General features: G+C 38.6%; 1 protein-coding gene across 5 annotated transcripts in view; it reads right to left on the bottom strand.

The window, feature by feature from the left end:
• Positions 1-2,671: 2,671 nt before the first annotated feature.
• ZBTB38 (zinc finger and BTB domain containing 38) overlaps positions 2,672-13,665 on the bottom strand; it is a 35,303-nt gene continuing 24,309 nt past the window's right edge. For 2 of the 5 annotated variants that reach the window (XM_035895278.1, XM_035895279.1), the window contains exons 2-4: positions 5,338-8,676; positions 4,076-4,200; positions 2,672-3,915 (exon numbers count right to left, since the gene is read on the bottom strand). In XM_035895278.1, the coding sequence (XP_035751171.1) occupies positions 3,669-3,915; positions 4,076-4,200; positions 5,338-8,676 (3,711 nt within the window). In that variant the 3' untranslated portion in view covers positions 2,672-3,668. Of the gene's footprint in view, positions 3,916-4,075; positions 8,677-13,665 lie in introns of those variants that run through there. The other 3 variants (XM_035895282.1, XM_035895281.1, XM_035895280.1) reach the window with 2 other exon arrangements.

The raw sequence follows: 13,665 nt of genomic DNA, 5'->3' as shown, positions 1-13,665 counted from the left end.
CCCGGTGGTCTCGGCCGCTTCCGCAGCCTGCCTTGCCCGGGCTGCCCCTCGGCGTGCCGATCGCAGGGGCCGTCCCTGCCGGGCACGTTAAACGCTGGGATTTACCGTAGCGGTACTCGCTGCCTACACGGCTGAAAGGAGCGACGGAGCCGGTTGCTTTGATTTCTGCTGGGTCTCTCTGAAAAGCACGCCATGGCTGCTGGTGAATCTTTCTCTGGCTGTCACTTGCTTCCGTTTGCCTGTGCGGCCACGCAGTGCCTCGCTCGCCGGAGTCCCGACACCCGAGGCTGTTGGCAGGCTAGAGGGGAAGCGCAGCAGCAGCCCGCCTCCATCAAGAATTAAAGGGCGTTTGCATCGCGTTTTATACCGATGTTTCTTGGAAGGTTAGGGATCCTAATGTGAAGCCCTCTGGGCTGGAGTTCGCCCCGGTCCCACATGGGTGGTGGGTGTCTGTCTTCGCCCCACCTGACCCACCCTGCCGCCAGCTGCGGGTGCTGGGTCCCGCTGGGGGGGTGCGCGCCGAGGGCACATCAGCCCCCAGGCCCTGCAGGCACAGAGTCTCATGAAGGCCTTTAGTGACTGACGTATCCTAAACCAGAGGTAGCTCACTGGGCCAAAGCTGTTTTAGAATGCGGTAGAGGACTGTGGCTCTTCACTTGACACCTAGAAAGCCCTCTTCAGCCTGTCCTTCTGTTAAAGCGAAGGGAAGTTTGGAAAGTTTCAGGCCAGCATCTGTCATTTGTCTCCAACTGAAGCCCTCTGCCCTGGTGCTCTGGCCATTTTTTATTTCTCCCACACGTATCTTGCTGCATTTATGATGATACAGCATCAAGCCATATAAGCTGACCATCAGGCACTGCTGTGCCTCATTCCTTGGTGGCTTTTCCTGCACTCCTCCCCTGCTGCTCCCTGGGCAGGGGTGAGGTTCCTTCCTCAACCCCATGCTCCGCGCTGTGGCTGGGGGAGGAGAGGCATGTGCTTAAAGGTGGCGGGCAGGGGACTGGCGGGGAATAAGCTGCTTCATCACACCCATTAACACGTGTATTTGTATGCATGCAAAACCCCAATCTGCACAAAGACACGAGTTTGCATAAGCTGAATTTTAACCTGTTAGAAATGAGAGGCTCCTCTACAGTACAAATCGAGGGCTTGACGATCCACAGTTGGGCATCTGTGGCTGGTGAAGGGACGCTAACCCGGGCAGTCAGAGCTTTGATCTCAGAAATGTAGCAGGGCAGCACCCTGAGAACGAAGCTGTATGCTTAAACCGTGTGACTCCCTTTCTTCCATGCTCTCTCAAAAGTTATTATTACAGTTTACTGTTTAAATTGGCATCAGCTTCCTTCAAAGCACAGACCCACTATCAACATTATCAATGCAACTTTAGTTTGTCTGATTCTTGACGCTCCATTTTTTTTTTCTAAGTGCCTTGTTTTAATCTAAGGTACTATATTCAGAATCTTGTTTCAATTGTGTAATATTCATTTTCGGCCTCTCTTTAACTTACATTTTAGGAGCATCTCTATGACAGGTGGGTCTGTTCAGCTAAAGACATAGTTAAGACAAACACTAGTGTGCTAAATTGCACACTTGGGGGAAAGATTTCTTCATTTAACAGTGAGGACATAAGCAGGGGGATCTTGGCTCGTGTGAGATAACCTTTTATGTCAGCCACGGTGCTGAATTGTCCATGACAACCGCTATACTATCGGAGTTTAGAACAAATAAAAGTGATGACGATGCTTACTTCATATGCTTCTGCCTGTAGTTTAGCTGTGTCGTGTCATCTCATTTCACAGAACACAGCAGTATCGTTCAGTATATTTGTTCTAATTTGGGGCATATCATAAATGAAGATTGACTAACATTTTGTTTAGATGCACAGACTTTGGGATGATCCACTCGTCCTTTTAATTAGCATTTGAAATAGAGAAAAATGTATTTGTCACACATAGCAAACTTCTAAACTTTTTTGTGCAGTTATACATCTCTCCTGAGGACCATCCCAAAATGACCTGCATAATTTAGCTTAAATTTAATTTTTAATGCAAGTTACAGACTAGTGACACCTAGCTGAAGGGGGGAAGTTCTTTGAATATGCAAAATTGTCTATTTTGTATGCATCTTTGTACTTCCTTATGCAATTAAATATTTGCATTCTGAACTATGTTTCTTGATTGGACTCCTAAAAGACTTGACATACAGTGTGTAAAATACACAATCTACACTGCAAGGTTACCGTAAGAATTGAGAAGTATTTTTAAAGTTTCGAGTCTTCATGAAAACATGTCTTAAGACATTGCAAAGTATTAAGCACAGTTCACCCGCCTTCCAAGTCCTTTAAGACACTGAGCAGGTAGATTTCTGTTCACCTCAGCATTGCGCTCGCCCATAATGGTACAATGCCAGGAGATACCATCACTTCCCTTGAGCTCTGGCATATTCTCAATTCACTGTTCTGACCTTAACAAAGTGAACGTTTGGTAACTGTCTTGCTTAATCTTCTAATGAAGTAACTATTAGAAGATACGTATCTCTGGATTTTATAGATTACGTAAGTATTAACATAACTTAAAAAATTGAGAGACTTACAGAAAAATAGGAAGATGTTATTTTAATTAAGCAAAAACAGAGTTATAATCACTCTTTCTAAAAATAAAATTAGACTCTTTATCAATCCTTAACATCTGCATTTAATATTTTCTTCTAAACAAAAATACAGATGCAATTATGTAGCAAATTACAGTCTTTGACAACATATAGTATTTACCTTCTCTTACACTTACTTTAATTCTAATTTGGTCATTGATACTGGACTCATTACTGCAACGTGTTACTTGTAGTAAAAGTGCCACAATTGAACTATAAACATGACATTGCCATCTTAAAACTGCTTTGCTATAAACTGTAGAGAATATACAGAGTTACAAAGTCATTGTGTTTTTATCAAAATATACAAACCCCCCCCAAACCTAACACAAGCTATCAATATTTTTTCTTATGAACTATACAGTTATATAAAATATTTGTAAAATTATCTTTATATTTATAAATATTCTACCTTATTTGCTTTGGTCTATAATTATCATCACACAAGTCCACTTAGAAGTTATCTTTGCGTACTTTCTTTGAAACATCATCGTACTTTTCTGTGTTTATTTGTCTATTATCCTTATTTAAATGGAACCAAAGCTGCCATGAAACCAAAATTTCTCAAGGGGTTCATAGCATTCACCAATGATAGAATAAATAAGTGGACTATATTATTACTTCAATCAATACTGTATTATCATTTCAATTGTAGTTTTATTGTACCCAAGGGGTTCATAGCATTCACCAATGATAGAATAAATAAGTGGACTATATTATTACTTCAATCAGTACTGCATTACCATTTCAATTGTAGTTTTATTGTACCCAAGCTATAGTTTCTTTTAAAATATTCAGAAGACGAAGTAAGTAAACAAACTGTGTACCATATTTGCACGCAGAATGAAGTTGAGGTTCACTAACCTTTGTCCTGACTTAATGTTTTAACACTTCATAGAGATTAACATACATGACTAATTGGAAATGCAGATACAGTACAACACAGCCCTATCATATAAACTGCAACTTGTACACATACGCCCTTTGACTTTTTAAAAATCTCTTAATCTCAGTTAAAATTAATCACATTTTGACAAAATAATATTAATTGTAATAGTTCGGTGAGGTCTTTCAGAAGCCTGTTCTCCCAGTTCTGAGCAAACTGTGAAGCCGAAAGGCTCACCATAACCCTTCAGTGTGGCAGGATGAGGGAGGCAGGAAAGCCAACACTTCTTCCTCCAGCAACCCACTCCAGGCACCTCTCTGCCATGGGCCAGCTCTGTTGGGCTGAGGGATGCTGCAACAATGCTTGCCTGGGGTGAGATGCTGGCATGGTTAGGGGGATCACCAAGAAGCGACATACAAAGGTTAGATGTTGCATTTAAGGCATGGGGATGATGGGAAACCCCACAAACTGGCCCCATCCCTGCTTATACATAGGGGCTGCCTCAGGGATATATATGGAAGCAAGAATTTGAGTATTTACCTACTTCTCCCAAACCCAAAGTATTTATGGGGAGTTGCTCTGTTGTTTGTTGTCCAGGCATTATTCCAGGATGAGGAGGAAGACTGTCTAAATCTCCTCTTCTTTTGCTGAGAAGAATGGTACTTCTGAAAGACAGGAGTTGCAGACCCACCAGGAGGTGGACGTTTATATACAGGATTTCTTTAAGCTAGGCTGTTTCATAAGAACAATTTTCTTTACAGACAAATGCACCTGAATAGCTCTACCAGGCCGTTGACATTGGGATTTATGCAGTTTGGAAGACTGGCTATTGTGAGTTCCACTGAATCTTTATTAAATGTCTCAGAGATATCATAAATCTGGAATACTTCCCACACAAGCACTCGGACTTAACAGTTATTATGGTAACTACAAAACTGAATATGGAAAGGAAAAGAGGTTTAAACTCCTGAACGTGTTTTGTAAATGTTGAGTTACAGAAAAGCACGCTGGAACTGAACTGTACTTCAACATACCCAAGTTCATGAAACACTTCCCACCCTCACTTTAGAATACACTAAATTACAATTATTTTGTTTATAAACACATTACTTTTTGTTAAAAAATGCAATATATGGTTTCTGCAGCAAAAATTCCTTCTACAGAGTACACCATGAACCTACATTATTTATTCACCTAGAATGGTTCTGACTCAAAAGCAGCACTGTCAAATAGTTCAGTGACAAGTTTCCCATAATGCTAAGTAGAAGGGTTTTGGTTGGTCATACTTTTTTTTTTTTTTTTTTTTTCTCTCTCTCTGTATGTTAGAAGTCTACTGTGGCAAAAGGATTTTGGGTCTTTCACATTAAGTTTGTTTTATTGCAAATACTAGGTTTTCTTTTCTGTTTTATTTTTGACTTCTTTTGCATATATTGACCCATTCAGATGAAGAAATTTGATCTTAGTAAGTCATACTAATTTGAGTGGAGACATTTCCCCATTCAGTGCATCTATATTATCTCCAATATATAATTTTGGATTTTTCTTCTCTTTTGCACAACTGTCACTTAGAGTATAACTTCTGGAGTTACATTTTGTATATTTTTTACTTCACTTCCTTCTGAGCCAAGGAAATGTGGCTTTTCCAAAAGTTTAGTGCTTTCATTGCAAAACTGTGCTTTTCTATCTTGTGGACCTGGACTTTTGAATAGATGTTTCTTCTGGTGCATTCCCAGAGCAGCTGCTGTCTTGCAAATTTTGGGGCACTGAAAGCAAGCGTATCCTTTTCCATTATGTTCACGTACATGTCTTTGCTCATGGTTCCTCTTGGTAGAAAGGTACAAGAAGCTCTGAAAGCAGAACTGACAGTGGTAGCGTTTTTCTCCAGTATGAATTCTTTCATGTATTTTGAGTGTTTCATTTAAAGTGAATGCCTTATTGCAGTATTGGCAGACAAAGTCTTTGACACCCAGGTGAATACGTTCATGTTTCTGTAGATTTCCAGGAATTGAGAAACACTTACCACAAGTTTTGCAAGTGTAGGGCTTTTCCCCAGTGTGACACCTCATATGCATTTTTAAAGTGGATGGACTTTGAAATTGTTTTTGGCATAATTCACAAATGTAAGGCTTTGAAGTAGCTACATGCCAGTGTACATGTTCTTGATTTTCTGCAGTGGAAGATTGATCTCTTTCACAGAGCTCACAATGAAGATTTGGCATTTCTGCATTCTCTTCTTGACTGATTGCCTTTTCCTCAGGAACATTCCTGAGCGCATATTCTCGACTGCATGTGTTGTGGCTTTCCATAATGGTGTTCTTGCTTCCATGCTTCTTCCTCCATTTGGTCTTTTTCATTTTTCTTAGCTGTTTGGATTTCTTTTTTGGTTTGTAATTATAATAGGGTCTCCAGGGTTTGTCACTGGAGTCCTGGTCACTTACGTCATCACACATTTCTGTCAGCTCCAGGCATTCTGAACTATACAGCCTAGAGGGGCTTCTTTCTTTTATCTCGATTTCTGATTCCTCAATTAGATCGTCCTGTTTGGACTCGTGTTTAGATTTTCGGCCCCTTTTACAAAACAGCTTAGATCCTAATATATGTCTTTTCACAATAGCCTCATTACCAATTTTTACTGTTATTTGGCAAAGAGGTGCAACATTGCTGTCAGTAGATGTTCCAGGTAAGGCAGGCTTTGCAATGTACGTTTCAGTTTTACTTGACTCTTGGACAGTATTTGTCATTTTGCTAGATGAACCTCCAGATCCTATGACATGCTGCATATCCTCAGTCACTTCTGCTCTGTTGTACAGCAGTGTTTTCTTTTTCTCCTTAATCGTTTTTGATTTTGTAACGCACTTCCCATAGTTATCTGACCCATATTTACAATCATCACTTACAGACTGACTTGGTAGATTATTTGAAGATTCTATCTTATTGTTTTCTACAGAAGTGACTGTCTTACTGTGCATTATTACTGATGAAACTCTGCTACTGTGCATTATAACAGAAGGTGCAGAACTGCTGTAACTGATGACAGAGGTTGAATTTTCATTCACATTAGTTAAAGACACAACTGAGGAATCACATTCCTGAGAACCACAGTCATTTGCAGCAGTGGAAACTCTTTTTTCGGCTGTGAAAAAGTCCCTTTGCAGGTCGGAATTCAAGATACCTACTCCCCAAGAGGAAGAATTCTGAGTATTCATGGAAGATGCTGTATCGTTACATGAAGGTGTATCCAAGGCAAGAGTTCTGTTGTTTGCAATTATATTACTTTGAAAATTCAGTGGTGGTAGCTCAGAGCTAAGAGAACTCGGAATGAAACAGTTAGTAGAAGCAGTTTCATTAACCTGGCTACTTGTTTGAACATTTTCAAATGAAGAATTTTGGTAGGACTTATAAGGTAGCCGCCTGCATTTCATAGGTAAAAGTCGATAAAGTTTGTATGGGTACATACTTGGTTTTAAGCCTCCATTGGCTGTCTTTTTGTTTACTGAGAGACGATGGTCAATTGCATGGAAAGACTTCTGATGATTTTTTAGTATATAATAAGTCATAAACGTCTCCAGACAGAAAATGCACTGATACCGTCTTTCTCCAGTGTGCCAGATCTCATGTCTGGTGCGATATTCGGCTAATGCGAATACTTTATTGCAGTAGTGACAAGGATATGTTCTTCTCCATGAATGTACATTTGCATGTCTTCGAAGGCTAGACAATGTTACATAACTGCGCTTGCAAACGATGCACGTATATAATATCTGCCCATCAACGACTTTAACCAAATGATCTGTTTCTGGTAAAGTGCAGTTTGCATTAGAATAATCAGTGATGCTGTTTTCAGACAATAGAGGCTCTGCATTTGCATATGAACTTCCATTTCTTCCGTCCGTAGCAGTGTAGTTATCTGCAAAATTTTGTTCGTTTCCATTGTGAACTGGCAAGCTACTTGATCTCATGCAGACTTGTTCGTGACTTTCCAGTATATTTAGATTTCCAAATTGTTTGCTGCAGTATTTGCATATGAAAGTTTCCTGATGCTCTGAATGGAGCTGAAGATGAGTACTGAGTAACACCCTGTCATTGAATGATTTTGCACAACAGTTACAGTTGTAAACAGGTGGAACAACAGTTGCCACGGATCCAGAGACATTAGCAGAACTGCTTTCCTCTTCTCTGGATAAATGGAAATCTCCTGCTTTATTTTGAGGTTTCGGACAGGAAGTAATTGTCTGATCAGTAACTGCTTCATGTTGAGCTTCTGTAGTGGTTACTATAGAGGCTGGTACTTTTGCTATAGCAATGCCAGTACCCTGGGGCTTAAAGGCTGTTTTAGGAGTACTACACACTTGTTTTCCCGGCTGAATGAGTGGTGGGGCTTGGAGATTTTCATAGTGGTCTTCGCCCATCTTGTATGAAGGGCTGCTGTCCTGTTCAAGAAAAGGTGTTCCTTGAAAAGTATCTCCCCCAGAAGAAACTGCATAGGAATGTTCGGCCAGTGTACTGGCTGGCTCAGCATCTTTGCAGACATCGTTTCTATCGAGGCTGATGGGTGCTTGTATTGCCTCAGATACCTTTTTAAAGCTTGCCCTCAAATCAAGTGGAGAAAACAAAGTGTTTTCAGTTTCAAAAATTGAGAATGCATTTGTAATTCGCGGTCCATTTGTCACAGCAGAGTCTTCATGTCTCTTTTCATGTTTTTCCTCTTTGACAGTCCCTTTTTCATTAATACAGTATGCATAGGGGCAGGGGGAACTTGAAAAATTAACATCTGTAAGATCTTCTAGAAATGATATTCCTAGTTTTTTCCCTGCAGCTGCAAGGTCCGTTACAGTCTCCTGCCTCTTAACAACTACTGTGGAACTGTAGATGTAATTCAGTATTTCTGTAAACACTTCAGCTTTGAGATCATCTAACTCCAGTACATGACCTGAAATACAGATAGTACGACTCCAAAAAATGTTTTTAAAGTAAAGGCTTGAAGCTGCCAGCACATTACTATGGGCTTTAAATTTGGTATCTTCTACAATTATGGTGACATCACACAAAATACCCCGAATGCGCTGTTCATTTAAAATAGAAAGTACAGTGTCACTGTGGAAGTCGTCCTTGAGATCCTTTGAATGGGACATGACTGTCATCTACAAGAAAAAAAGAAGAATGTAAATATATTTAGAAGGCATTTTTAATCTATTCCAGTTACAGATCAAGCTTATAGTCCTATATTTATTTTTTATATATAATTTAACTTTTGAATTTTAAGAACGAGTAAAATTTTGTTATAGCATTTCAGGTTGAAGTCATCTTAGATTCCCTCGTGCCAACAATACTGAAGGTAATCTATGTACAGATCAAGGATGCACCAGTAACCAGTAACAGATGGAGGATCTTCTCTGTCCCCGCATGGGTCTGTCGCCCACTCCGTGCCTTTCATCAGGGACGCCAGCCACAGCTTTCTGTTGTGCCAGCGGGTGCGGGTGCATCTGCTCAGGTTCACACTGAATGACTCGCTGAACCCTTGAAGTAATTCCCCCAGAATGTGGCTGAGGTATTTGGTAGACATTATGGGGAAGGCCGAACTGCTGTCATTCTGTGGATACCAAGAACACTGTTTTCTGGGGCTGTTTGTCAGACAGTGACTTCACAACACCACTGCATTTGATACCCTTATTAAGCTCATACTTAAAACAGGGATCAGAGATCCCATGCAATGAGGTTTCAGTTGCAGGATAAGGCTGAATGCACAAGCAACACAATTTTGTAAACAATAGCGGCGTACGTATAACACTATTTATATAAACAATATTATTTTTTAAATAGTGAATAAATGTTATGAGTTTACACTTAAAAATGACTGAACATAAGTAACTGAATTTATAAATTCAGTGAGTAAAACAAGTAGGCAGTAATAGACTGTTTTTTCTTCAGTTATAGTTTAGATTTATAGTGTTCATGCTTTATAATTTGATAGTGTGTTCTTAATTTCTACCAAATAATGAGATTTAATTGCAATAGTAAATACAGTTAAATAACTGCCAATTTATAATAATGAGGTTGAATGCTGACAAAAAATGTTTAGATTAGCCAGGCTGTTACTGTATGAATACACTGCTTTATTTAATTGAGAAGAAAGATGCAAAATATGAATGAAAAATAGACTGAAAAAATGGATGAATTTGACCGTATGTATTCTGGAGAAAATCTCTACTTAACCAGATTATTTTTTTGTTTTGTTCAGATTCATATCTGTACCATATAATGAAGTTTGTTCCTTTTTTTCCATTTCTGAGTAGTGTTTTCAACTACTACTGCCCATTTCTAACTTCAAGTCACAAAGAAATAGTTGTTCTGGCAATTACCAATCACTAAGAAAGACCCTTTTCTTTCAGCTTGTGGAATCAAAAAGCACCTTAAAGAAAATGACCAACTACAGATATTTTGTAAGATAGGTTAAAATAGTACCATACTGTAGTGCTCTAACAAGTGAGGAATACCTTCTAAACATTCCATCTACTGCTCCAAACTTAAATGTTAAGCTTGAAAATGTTTATGACCATCCTTACCCTCAAATAGTTTACATTAAAAATGCCAGTATATTTATTAAGATGGGTTTGATTCAAAGGGTGAAATGAAGGTTTGACCCATATTCACTAAGCAAATAGCAATGGCCGTTTAGAACATATTGGCTCTCTCACCCAAGCTAATTCTTTCTTGAAAATAGGGTCTTTATTACAAATTAAGTAATATGGGACATACACCCTTGCTCTGGCTAATCTAGTTACACTTTGGACACTTTATCACAGATCCACCAACTACTTCACTGCAAATCAAATTATACAAAAACCAATTATAACCTTACTGTGAAGACAAACACAATGTATTATGAAAAAAATCATAATTTGGTACATTATGGATGAAACTTGGAAGTAAAAATTATACCTTGCAGCATGGCCACTGTTTTTATCAGGAAGGTATTGTTTATGCAAATGGCCAAAGCTTCTAATACAGTTTAATGGCTGAGAATTTTCAATGCACAGAATTCAGAAAAATCAAAATTGTGATTCACAAAAAATACCTCTGATGCTTATATATGCCACAGACGTCAAGAAATTAATTCATCAGTATAACTGTGACAGAAACATAAGACTTACATCATTTGGATTATCTGGTCACTCACAGCAGCTCTAACATTGTTTTGTGCCTTTAAATCTTAAAATCATGATTTATCATGTGCTTATTACACTTATTTGGCTTAAAATAAGAGATATTTATTCACTGGGAATGATAACTTGAAATTCAAAGTAGTTAGGTACGGTTATCTGCTTTGGTTCGTTATCCGAAAACCAATACATGGTTGTAGATAGTTTCTAGCATATCGAGTCTTCTACAGAAAGAACACTGGCAAGAACACTTTCCTTCGAGCAAGCAGCCGCTATCCCATAATTGATTCTTTTTCCTCATTGACAATGTCTGAGACTACATCTGACTTGCTCATGTGATGTGGCATTAGAAACTGTCAGACATTAAAAACATTCCACAACAGGAGCTATCTATAGAGTTATTTCCTGAGTATAGGAAATAAATGATTTCACCTCTACCTCCCAGTGAACTTGCCTGTGTTTTTTCTGTTTCTTTATTGGAGACAGCTGGTTTTAGTTCAAAGACACATCATCTGACATACTGTTTGCTAAATATATCAGACTGCTACTTCTATACTAAGAAGCATTTATAAGCAAGGCCTACAAACCCAAAAGTTTTTAATAGAAGTCTTATTATTCAACTGGTTACTTCAAAATTCACCCTCCTAAGGAGAAAAGTGAGTATTTTCAGTTTCTACATGTGTGTACATGGATTGTCAGTTTTTGTAGTCCTGGATGTTTTGGTATGCTCAGTAAAACACCAAACTAGATTCCTTGTGTAAAGATAGCAGAAACTATCATTTGCTATTTGGACATTTAATTTTTTTGCTGTGTGCTAAACCATCTGCTCTCTATCTCATTGGAAAGTTATACAGAAAAATTCCAGAGCAAATTGATTTTCAGAGCCAACACATTTTGCTTCTCTGTCTCAACCTACGCATTCCCCAAATAGTCCATTTATTCATGTGTGTAATGATTCTCTACTGCCTTTTATTTTACCTGCCTTACTTCTTGCATTTGTGAAAAATGTGTCTGAAATGCTATAAAATCAGAATGCTCTACCTAGCACACACATAAGTGGAATATTTTAGGAATATTTCACATTCCATTTGCAGTTCATACTGGAAAAGGAAAACCTGCTCTTCAGTTTCCAAGGGTGCTCTAAGATACACAAGAGACCAAGATACACAGAGATCAAACTTTTCAGATGTAGTATTATTATTATTAAATATTTTCAAAGAAAACACTGGAAAGCCCATTTGGAATGTTACTATTCTTCTGTATGATTTCTATTATAGAATTATGGAAGAAATTCTAGTAATATTTATAAAAGTTGCCCAAAACATATGTAAATACCATTTGACCTATTCAAGGTCAACAAAACTCTTCTGCCTACTAAGCCATCCTTTTTTGACACAAATACGTTATTTTGATACTTTTTACTCTCAATCCAGACATAAACAATTTCTTTGGAATCCGAACAGTATCTTTGCAGTATAACTTAATAGTCTTTGGTGCACCTACAGATAACTTTAGCTTCTGAACAGCAGAATTTTTGATTGGGAGTTACCTTGTTATTTGCAGATTTTCTGTGAAAACAATAACAATTTTAACCTGCCATTAAAAGTCATTCAATCATTTTGAGAAAGGTGAATTTAAATATTCATCTGAAACTTAAGATCAACAGGTTGATTAAACTATAATGCTATTTTTTTTGACATCAGCATAATAGCACGCTGGGACAATAGTTATAAGTGAAAATAGGTAATATTAAACGTTAAGGGAAAGATCAAAGATCGATGCATCCAAACACAAATTTGACTACTTACACCTCACAGATGACACTGCTAATTACAAATACTAAAGCAGCGAGCTCTACATGGACACTGCAGAGGGAAGAAGCTACTGTCAGTCTTTATATTAATATTACTTTGAAATAAACAAAGAGACCACAAGAAGTTTTACTGGCCAATGAATACCAAATATAACAAATAATTTTTTTACTACCAAAGAAGAACTGTTGCGATCTAGGAATATTGCTTTTCACTTTTGTTAAACTTTTGAAATCCACTGCCAGGCCAAGTGTACCCCATTACATACAAGAAGATTCTTTTATTCCGCTTCTGTCACCTAAATTTGAAAGACAAGCTAGTGGCATCAACAAAAAACCCCAAACATTAGGGCTAGTACCCCGGCAAACTAAAAAACCAGCAAGATACTTAACAACTGTAATAAAGGTTCTCTCTGTTTTCTTATTCCACGCATTTCTACTGGGATTTTAAAGATGCTAGTATTTCCTGGTACATACCAACGTGACACCATGTTTCTGCAGTTCACTCCATAATTTTCTTACGTTCGGTTTCATTCCACTCTATTAACATGCTTTGAAGGCTATCTCTGTTTGATTCCTGGCCTGTTTTCCCAACTGAGAAGGGACATGCATCTGTATCTAGCTCTCCTAAAGGGCACTGTTTTGTTCTAGAGCAGAAATAGGGCTAAGCATCAGAAACAAAGCAAAACCCAAACAAAACCAAGCGCATACACGCCACATCCACCCCACCTTTACTATCCTCATCCTTGCCCCCCGGAAACCTACTGCCCAGCCATCACTTTTGCGATGGTAGCTCAGTTTTTTATGGAATCACTTCACCAGTCCCATCTGGGCAGTATGGCCACACAGGGCTGCCTCGACCAGGGGCCCTTCAGCCTCCTTACAACCTCAGGCATGCAGGCAAACTTTAACGATGGCTAATTATGTTTAATAGCTTGCAGCGGCATGTAGCTTGGTGCTCCGGTCTACATAGCTACACATTATTTCTACAAGTACATTTATACTTTTTTCTCTTTCAGACTCTCGCTGCTTGCATCCTTCCCTGTTAATACAGAATACTTACGTTTTGTATTTGTTCTAGCCTCATAGGCATTATAGACTTTAGATCATTGTTTTCAGCCTTGCACTGTTTCCTCTAACTTTTAATTCAGACAGCTGGG

Source organism: Egretta garzetta, unplaced genomic scaffold (assembly GCF_000687185.1).
Source record: "Egretta garzetta isolate BGI_Z169 unplaced genomic scaffold, ASM68718v1 scaffold425, whole genome shotgun sequence".
NCBI lineage: Eukaryota > Metazoa > Chordata > Aves > Pelecaniformes > Ardeidae > Egretta > Egretta garzetta.
This window is presented reverse-complemented; position numbering and strand designations above follow the sequence as displayed.